The 10,663-nt window shown below is 37.8% G+C and overlaps 1 protein-coding gene across 1 annotated transcript in view; it reads right to left on the bottom strand.

Moving 5' to 3' along the window:
• LOC140162709 (low-density lipoprotein receptor-related protein 12-like) overlaps nt 1–10,663 on the bottom strand; it is a 31,306-nt gene that overhangs the window by 593 nt on the left and 20,050 nt on the right. The window contains exons 4-11 of the mRNA XM_072185983.1: nt 8,679–8,870; nt 8,312–8,485; nt 7,279–7,377; nt 6,525–6,632; nt 5,675–5,826; nt 2,932–3,154; nt 1,333–1,431; nt 675–782 (exon numbers count right to left, since the gene is read on the bottom strand). Of these exons, the coding sequence (XP_072042084.1) occupies nt 675–782; nt 1,333–1,431; nt 2,932–3,154; nt 5,675–5,826; nt 6,525–6,632; nt 7,279–7,377; nt 8,312–8,485; nt 8,679–8,870 (1,155 nt within the window). The remainder of the gene's footprint in view (nt 1–674; nt 783–1,332; nt 1,432–2,931; nt 3,155–5,674; nt 5,827–6,524; nt 6,633–7,278; nt 7,378–8,311; nt 8,486–8,678; nt 8,871–10,663) is intronic.

Raw genomic sequence — 10,663 nt, 5'->3', positions numbered from 1 at the left:
CTCTCAATTTATCCTTCTCCTCCACCTACTCCCCTCCTCCTGAATCACCTCTTGTCGTTCTCATCCTCCTCATACTCATCATACTTACGGCAATTGATTTCATCCTCTCCCTGGTTGCAATCGATCTCGCCATTACCATCACCATCTCAACTTTATCCTTCTCCTCCACCTACTCCCCTCCTCCTGAATCACCTCTTCTCATTCTCATCCTCCTCATACTCATCCTCCTCATACTTACGGCAATTGATTTCATCCTCTCCCTGGTTGCAATCGATCTCGTCATTACCATCACCATCTCAACTTTAACCTTCTCCTCCACCTACTCCCCTCCTCCTGAATCACCTCTTCTCATTCTCATCCTCCTCATTCTCATACTCATCATCATAGTTACGGTAATTGATTTCGTCCTCTCCCTGGTTGCAATCCGTCTCACCATTACCATCACCATCTCAACTTTATCCTTCCACCTACTCCCCTCCTCCTGAATCACCTCTTCTCGTTCTCATCCTCCTCATACTCATCATACTTACGGCAATTACTTTCGTCCTCTTCCTGGTTGCAATCCGTCTCACCATTACCATCACCATCTCAACTTTATCCTTCTCCTCCACCTACTCCCCTCCTCCTGAATCACCTCTTGTCATTCTCATCCTCCTCATACTCATCATACTTACGGCAATTGATTTCATCCTCTCCCTGGTTGCAATCGATCTCACCATTGCATTTCTTATCCGTCTGTATACAACGCTCATTATAACATTTGAAGTCGTCAACTGAACAATCTGGAATTACAAACAAGCTGGTAAGTTACTATTCCCAAAATACAGATTTCCAAAATACAGATTCCCAAAATACAGATTTCACACGGGAACCTCGATTTAGATCATAGATTGGCATTATGCACCACAGTGGGTGCATAGCGTGCCGTGGTTCGGAGAGTCACGTGAAATGGTGGTCCCATGTACCAGAAGAGCAATATCTGGACATGTAAAAGTTGCAGGTCTTTTCGTAAAGAGCAGGGGATCAGTCCGGGCCTGTTGTCTGTCACACTCAGCATTGAGGTCAACTTGCGCTGCCCGTTGGGGCGTGGAAGCATATCGACCCGTATCGCGCTTTGAGGAATCTGAGCATTCAGAAAGCGTGGATAAATGCCGTTTTATTATTGTTTTATTAGGCCTATTATTATAAATGTTGGGGTTGAATCAATATTGATTAAATGAAGTCATAAGCGATACCATCAAATACAAACTTAACATAATATTTGTAAATACAATGAACATATATCATGTCTATGTATTAAATAAAGGTAATACTACGTTAGTTTATACATACCGCATAACAGTTCGTCATATTCCGTTTCACAATTTACTTCAAAGTCGCAAATATTGTCAATTGTGACCACACCACTACCCTGGAAGCATACGTATACCTCTGGAATCAAAGGAATGTAAGAAAATGGTGATTTAATTTGTATGCATATACCGTACTCGCAAATGACTTAGCAAAGTACTTTCGTTCACGTACTACAGTTGCTCTGAGAGCTCGTACTTGAAAAAATAAAGAATTTTCAATCCTAACGATTTCAATGATGTCGATTGAATTTGTTGTGAACAAAGGAGAATGGTTAAAACGCTAGACTTCGATACTTCTGTTCTGACGATTTCTTGACCTGCTGTTTGGTATTATTGTACACAAAAGAGGAAGGTATACGATTTCCGTTGATGCTTCAGTCTTGGCGATTTCCTTCATATATTGATTGATATTGTTGTACACAAAAGAAAAAGATATACTTATATAATCTTCGATGCTTCAGTCCTGGCGATTACCTTGACATAATATACATATTGATTGATATTATTAATATTAAAACGGTAGCTCTGAAAAGAATCATCCTCTGAACTTGAATCGAAAGCTATAATAAGCAGTCATGATTTGACAGCTATAAGCGGTCATGATTTGACAGCTATAAGCAGTCATGATTTGACAGCTATAAGCAGTCATGATTTGAAAGCTATAAGCAGCCATGATTTGAAAGCTATAAGCAGCCATGATTTGACAGCTATAAGCAGTCATGATTTGAAAGCTATAAGCAGCCATGATTTGAAAGCTATAAGCAGTCATGATTTGACAGCTATAAGCAGTCATGATTTGACAGCTATAAGCAGTCATGATTTGAAAGCTATAAGCAGTCATTTGAAAGCTATAAGCAGTCATGATTTGAAAGCTATAAGCAGTCATGATTTGAAAGCTATAATAAGCAGTCATGATTTGAAAGCTATAAGCAGTCATGATTTGAAAGCTATAAGCGGTCATGCTTTGACAGCTATAAGCATCCATGATTTGAAAGCTATAAGCATCCATGATTTGAAAGCTATAAGCGGTCATGATTTGACAGCTATAAGCATCCATGATTTGAAAGCTATAAGCAGTCATGATTTGAAAGCTATAAGCAGCCATGATTTGACAGCTATAAGCAGTCATGATTTGAAAGCTATAACCAGTCATGATTTGACAACTATAAGCAGTCATGATTTGAAAGCTATAAGCAATCATGATTTGACAGCTATAAGCAGTCATGATTTGACAGCTATAAGCAGTCATGATTTGAAAGCTATAAGCAGTCATTATTTGACAGCTATAAGCAGTCATTATTTGACAGCTATAAGCGGTCATGATTTGAAAGCTATAAGCACTCATGATTTTCCTTTGTTCGTTAGATTTTAATATGCTTTTGCAATTATTTTTAATATTTCATAGGATCTGTAATTAAAGATTTAAAAGACTAGTTTGCGCATGAGATATTTGACGTGCTGTCAAAAAGACCAAAAATGTACTGCGCAGGTCAGCAACAAATCGCGTCGCGCCTTTGCCCAGACGTCAGACGCAAACTAGTCTTTTTAATCCAGTCCATTATAGAAGAAAGTTACAAACCATCTTCCCGGGCAGCTGACAACTCTAAAGTCCACCCGGGAGCAGATCTTGTTCTGTCTGTCACAAACGTTATCCAAGCATCATTTGATGATGTAGCATACTGTATTCCTGGCTTTACTTGACCTGTCAGCTCGGCGTTAACGGTTGAGGTGTTGCTAGCTTGGGAACCACTACCTAATGTAAGTTTATCCGAACCACTATCGTCAACATTAAACTCTACCACCTGAGAAAGCAAGAGCGTGACACGAGTTTTAATATATGTACTAAGTAAATTATCTGAACTAAAAAGCTTCCTCGCAAGCAGGGTTGGCGATTTATTATAATTAATAAACTGATACCATAGAGGTATTTAATTGTATCCAAAAGGTGTAGAAGCAGTAGAAATGATGTAAAACAGCCAATGTAAGAAAGAAATTAACTTAAATTGATCAAAAGTATTAAAAACTGACAACGTTTGATTATTTGATTTAAAGCCATATTATAACATTGCCTTATAATAGGCTATTAAATCTGGCACTTTTGGGGGTAACTAAGGAATTAATTGCAACATAATTTTTTTCACCACAATGCATTTCCTTAAGGCCCCAAAGTACCATTCTAAAAGTCCCAAAATATCCAAGTATGGGAACGGTGCCTAATTTGCATAAATCCAAAAGACGCCCAAATGTCAGAAAAAATCTAGATTTTGACATACCTTCACTTCTAGATGGCATACCCTATTACAATGATTTAACATTCAAGGAATGGGTTTTTGGACACATCGAGTCTAATGTGATATGTTACAAAATGTTTACACAGCTGCATCATTAGCATACGTTCAAAGTGGCCGCCAAAATGTAAATTATCTGTATTTTACACAGTTACATTGGCACAACTGCAACATTGCTTTTTCACCACAATAACCATTTGAGAACCCTTGAATACTTTACTAAGTACCAAATTATCCAAGTATGAAAAAGACGATTAATTTGCATACATCCAAGATGGCCGCCTGCTAAAATTCAGAAAATGTAGATTTTGACATACCTTCACTTCTAAACATGCTATACGGATTATTACAATGATTTTACTTTCTAGGAATGGGTTTGTGGACACAACCATTCTTATGGAATAGGATATAAACGGATTATAGAGAATGATCACTAGCATATTAGCAAAATGGCCATCAAGGTGTATATTATGTATAGGCCTATTTACACAAACATATCACTATGTAAAACTACACTTAGAACAAATCAACAGTTTCTTTCAGCTTAATACAATTTATATGAGTTGCCTAAACAACATGGAACAGATACCTTATTTGCATAAATCCAATAAATGTACCCAAGATGGCCACAAAAATGGACAGTCAACCAAATTGACCATACCTCAATCAGCCGGAAATGGCGTAACTCCTTAAAAGACGTTAGAGTGTACAGAGGAGCTGATGTTGGAAGTTACCATAACATGGCAATTACTACCACCCAGGTAAAATATTAAATATGACACACGAAAACAGCTAGAGAGTGATGTTTTGACAAGCTTTAATGCTATAATCGGTGGAAGGTTCCATGCATTGGCTGAACTATAGATGTTAATACTGATGTTGATGAAGAGTGGAATGTATTTGTTGATACCGTAAATAGAGCATCAGTAGAACACCTTGGAATAAGAAATAAGACGAAGGCAGACTGGATCTCAACCGAGACAAAGGAGCTTATTGACAAGAGCAAGGCAGCCAAGCCAGCAATGGTATTATAGTAGCTACTGTGGACTCAACAGGCACACAAGAATGTGCTTAAGAAATGACAAAAAGACCTGGATGAGCAAGATCGCTGATGACTGGGAAGTAGCCTCAAGTAAAAACAACATGAGAGAAAGAGAAGTCTACCAGCTGAAGAATGTTATAAGAAATTATATACGTTACGTGTTAAAGTATCGCACGCGGTAAAGCTCGATATTCCCCGTGGGCCTTTAGGTAAAGATAATGTGGCACCAAATAAACTCAACCCAGAAAGTATCGAAACAATTATAGATGGTCTGATATATCGGGAACTTGAATATATAGCAAAAACGTATTTAACGTATATAAAGCGCAGCTTTCTCCTGCGCGTTTTGATACCTCTTTTGTTGCTCTACGATATCATATGGTTGAGTTATGGGCGCTTGAGTGGCTTCAAGTCGGATTTTGAACGTTGCACTACGGCTCCTATTCAAGCCAAATGCGTTGTACTGTACTGTATTGCTTTTGATAGACAGTGCGGTTGGGCACAACAAGTATCGAGATGTCAGCAGAAAGAGTTTATGAGATAAATCAGAGATAAGTAAAGGGTAGCAAGTATCGAAGTTGGAAGTCGAAGGAGTAAAATAAAGTAAAGTTCATGGTTAAGTAAACAGAGCACATTGGTGTCATTTGTATTGATTTTTTTGGGGTGTGTGGGGTGTGGGTGTGTGTGTACACGACGAACGCATTTGGCTTGAATAGGAGCTAAGTGCAACTTTCACAATCCGACTTGAAGCCACTCAAGCGCCCATAACTCGACCAAATGATATCGTAGTGCAACAAAAGAGGTATCAAAATGCGCAGGAGAAAGCTGCGCTTTATATACATTAAATAAGTTTTTGCTTTGCTATATATTTCAGTTCCCGATATATCTGACCATCTATAATTGTTTCGATACTTTATGGGTTGAGTTTATGAGCTTTTATTGACGCGAATTATAGACTGCAACATATCTTGATTCTTAATGGAGAACAGTACCTTAACAACCAAAATCGATCCTTCTGGTGATTCAAAGAGCCAACGACAATGCAAGTTTGGCGGGTATTCGTCAGGGTAATCTGCTGAGCTTATACGCTGTGGTGAACCGTAATCAACGAAAAATGCATCAGTATCTTGTGGACACTTTTGGTCTGCAAGAAACAAAACGTAGACAAACATATAGATAAAACAAAGTTATATAGAACCAATAAAACTTCTTACCAAACGTCGTAATATAACAAATAGCTATAGCAATATACCAGCAGGACCACTCCCAATGCGAAAAAACAACATCACGTTGCATATTTTTTTAATTTTCGGCGATAAATAATCGGTGTTTCTTCATGAAACAATAGTGCCTTAAAAATATGAACAATATCACTAATTGTTTCAGCCAAAGTATCATATGGTCAAATGTAGCATAACCCATACAATGTCAACATTTGACAACAAGCTACATGACTACGCAGTGCGCAAGGTTATCTGATATGTAGCTCATTGACCCATTTGGGTCATGTAATGCATTTTGTTATTATGCCCAATGTCTTCATCTCAGTAACAGATATAAAACTTCAGTGGGAACTCATTTTGTATTGTGAAATGACACTTTGTTTAAGACAGACATGATAGAGGTAACGTAATTAATGGTCATTCCTTTTAGAATCCATACACCCTTTTGGAAAACATTTCTTTGTGTGAATTTCAAATAGGGTTACTGAATGAGCAACTCCATTTGAAATCTACACCCCTTGTGTGGGAGATTAAGTTCACGTCTTCAATAGGGGGCGTATGGATTTAAGCTGGAATAGCATAATTTGCGATTTGGCAGCATATTCCTCGGCATACTCACGGCAGTTTATCTCGTCTTCTCCTTCATTACAATCTCGCTGGTTATTACACTGTTTGGCGCCATCTATACATCTTCTGTTATAGCACTGAAACTGTCCTGCTTCGCAATCTATATATTTCATAAGAAATTGACACACAGGTATTGAATCTAAGAACTAAATTTATGGTTTAATTTGCGTACAATGTTATGATGGAGTGAATCAACAAAGACAATTTAATCTAAATTTATGTAGAATCGAAGCTTATCAAATGTCAACTTTATTGTTGGTTTTGGAAGTACCAGAATCCTATCACTTTCATACTGTATGAGTACGTGTAACTTAATGGCTAGTTGTAAATGCCTACTATTACTCTGAATAAATATGGTATCAGTTCGAAAGAACAGCCATTATTCAAAGGCCATTCTCATCATTCAGTTCGACCTAAATGTGAATAAAACTTTAACTTCCATATTAAGGGGCAAAACCATGCGTGTTTATTTTTTTATACCAAGACTTACAGTCTACGCATTCGAAAATTTTTTTTCTGTCAAAGTACTTCACCATCAATTATTAAAAATAACACAAAGAAGTGAAAATGAAGAGGAATGTGTCAGCCTATACCTTCAATTTTTAATGCTCAAGATTTGTGCCAAGTCCGCGAATTTAGGAAAAGTTATAGTAAGTAAACATGCAAAAGAGGTTTTGGGCCCTTTTTTCCAAAAATGATGGATTTTAATGTACACATCATAGTTCTGATGGTGTACTAAACCTTACCACATAAGAACTCATCTGCACCGGTTTCACAATTGACTTCCAGGTCGCAAATATTTTCAAGAGTCACAACACCACTTCCATTGAAACACGCGTAAACCTCTGCGGTAAAAAGGAAATCGAAAAGATACTTGATGCCGTTGCTGTTTTTAGTTTTGTCGGCGATTGATTATGATATTATTCACTCTTAGAAAAAAGATTTATAGGGGTTCTGCAAACGTATAAAGGCCTACAGAACAGCTCTAGATAAAAAGGGTGCTACCCAAAAAATGGTACTTTCTGGTATTTGCAGAAGATAGTCATGTCTAAAATGGCTCTTGTTCTTCTTTTTTAAGGTTCTTCATAGGCCTAGAGGACAGCGTAGGGACCTTTTTAGAAATTGTTTGATTTGTGTAATTAACAAAAAAATACAAAAATAGGGCAGGTCCTTTTTAATTTTTTTTTAAATCACTAATGATAAAAGGCTTTGGAACTTTTTTTTTATTATTTATTTTTATTTTTTGTGCTTTTGCTGTTAATTATTAATGATAATGACGACGACGACGACGACAACAACGATGATTACAATTGACGATGATGATGATGATGATGATGATAATGATGAATGATGACGATAACGATGATGATGACGATGACGATAACGATGATGATGATGATGATGATGATGATGATGATGATGGTGATGATGATGACGATGATGATGATGACGATAACGATGATGATGACGATAACGATGATGATGACGATGAATGATGACAATAACGATGATGATGACGATGACGATGACATTGATGATAATGGCGATGATGTTGATGAAGATGGTGATGATGATGATGATGATGACAATGATGATGATGATGATGATGATGATGATAATGAGGAGGAAGAGGATGAGGAGCATGAGGAAGAACAGGAGGAGGAGCAGGCTGATAATGTGGAGGAGAAGGAGGAGGAGGAGGAGGAGGAGGAGGAGGAGAAGGAGGTGGAGGAGGAGAAGGAGGAGGAGGAGGAGGAGGAGGAGGATAACAATGCTTACCGTCTGCCCTCTCAGCCTTAACTGAAAGCTGAAAACCTGTCGCTGCAAAACTTGAGTCCGTATGGAACGTAACCCACATCTCAGAACCTGACGATGCATATTGGGTCCCTGCCCGAATATCTCCTGAAAACGCTCTAATGGTTGAATTCTTTTCTCCCGGGTTTGCACCATTACCTGTGGCAAATATGATATGTTCAGTAACATTTGAAAAGTAGGCAAATCATTAATAAATAAATAATTGAATAAATAAAATTAATAATATTTTATATTCCATAATCGTCTTATTTAACTTACGGCGCCAAAACGCATGTGGAGGGACCCGTCACCCGTTTTATTGAGTGCCCCCCCCCCCGGGCCCGGTACCTACCTATAAAAAGGTAATCAGTTCTGTCCAACGCAGAGTTGTCAAATTTGATGACAATGAGAGCACCATCCGGCCCGCTGAACAGCCATCGACAATGGAGGCCATTGCTGTATTTGTCCGGGTAGTTTGCTGATGATATCACTCGCCTTTCCCCATAGTTTAGATATCCGCTGGTGTCATTGGGACAGTCTGAATCTGAAATAAAAAAAATCAGTAACTTTATTAAAATGAATGCAGACTGAAGATTTTAGTAGACAATCCGGCACACTTTAACAATTATTCCGCTGCCATTAGGATATAATTTATCATAAAACATTTCCTCTTCACCATAACCCGTAACTGATCTCAGCCCCCAGCAGCTCCCCATTTTACACCTGGGTGGAGTGAAGCAATTGGGAATTAAGCCGTCTTATCAACGGGCAGGTCTATTGCAAAAACAATATCATATCATTGGCAAACTAATATTATGAGGACAATGAAAATGACTCCTTTTTTGAGAAAATAAGACGTTTAAAATTGATATTCCGCAAAAACCAACTTAAGCGGTGAGTTCCTTCCAACGAGACAGATTTGGCCTAGAAAAACGGTGACGTCATGAAATGAGATGTGCCCGCTTTGAGAAAATGGACTATAAACGCTCTCAATGGACAGAACATATACTGTTGTTGTTCACAGAAAAAACTCCAAATTAAGTATTACAATTTAATGGTTTTAAACATAAGACAAACAATCAGCCGCTTCTTTTTTATAAATTAGTAAATTGTGATATTACAATTCATACAGGCTGAGTCAAAAAGAAGTAAACTCATGTTTGAGGGGCTGTAACTCGAGATCTGCATAGAATCTGCTAAAAATAAAAACACCACTGGAAAGACCAATTCTACACGGCTAAATAAAAAAGAAGAATTGTTGCAATTGCTCACAGCAAACTAAAGTTATACTCATTTGAATACAACCACCCATTTTTGTAGCTGCACACGGCTGATTGATTTTCATCCATTTCAATTCCGACGAATCAGCAAAGTGCTAACAGGATTTATTGTTGAAAAGACAACTTTTGCTTTTAATTAATATTCAAAAAAGTCCATGACGGTATTATAGTTTGTAGGGATACAAATTCAAGTCTCTACGAACGATCCGGCAGAAGCTTAATTGGGGAAAGGATTGAGCTGATCTTTGGTCATGCTGTAACGCATGTCTAACTCTAGCAATGTTCACTTGTGATCTAGCAGTTCGTGGTCTGCTGAAGCTTCCGGCTGTCTGTTCCTTAGTGTCCCATGCACATTGAGCTTGTTCACATTCTTATATACTGCTCCCTTACATGAAACCCGGTTAGCTGTAGGAAATTGGAGACGAAAAAGACGCTGAACTTCAGTGGGACTCTTAGTTTCATGATACTTCGTCGACAGAAACGTGCGCTCCCGTCCGGTAAATTGTGGTGCCATGTTGTCATTTGGGCCGTTTTATTATAATGTAGTGCAATGAGGTAAAATTCATATTGAAAAGAGCCCTTTAACATGTAGGAATTATTGATCGAAACCACACCTGCCACAGAACTTTATTTGCATTTGAATATCGCGCCTTACCAATCAATATAATAGGTAGGCCGCTACTTGGGAAGTGAAACCGTGTGCAGCTACAAAAATGGGTGGTTGAATTCAAATGAGAATAACTTGAGTTTGCTGTGAGCAATTGCAACAATTTTTTTTTTATTTAGACGTGTAGAATTTTAGCAGATCCCTTACAGATCTCGAGTTACAGCCCCTCAAACATGAGTTTACTTCTTTTTGACTCAGCCTGTATGTATATCAATATCATGAGAAATATTAGGCCTAAAAAATAAATACATAATTTGAGCTTAGAATTTCATCTGAGACTAGCAAATAAACCGTGTTAGGTCCACAAACTCATGTAGTTATTTATAATTTCAGTTGGATGAAATATATATTACAAAGCAAACGCACAGTAACAATACTGTGTTGGCTTTG

This window comes from Amphiura filiformis, chromosome 10 (genome assembly GCF_039555335.1).
Source record: "Amphiura filiformis chromosome 10, Afil_fr2py, whole genome shotgun sequence".
In the NCBI taxonomy this organism is placed as follows: Eukaryota; Metazoa; Echinodermata; class Ophiuroidea; order Amphilepidida; family Amphiuridae; genus Amphiura; species Amphiura filiformis.
The sequence above is the reverse complement of the archived record's forward strand: the minus strand, read 5'-3'. Positions and strand labels throughout refer to the sequence as shown.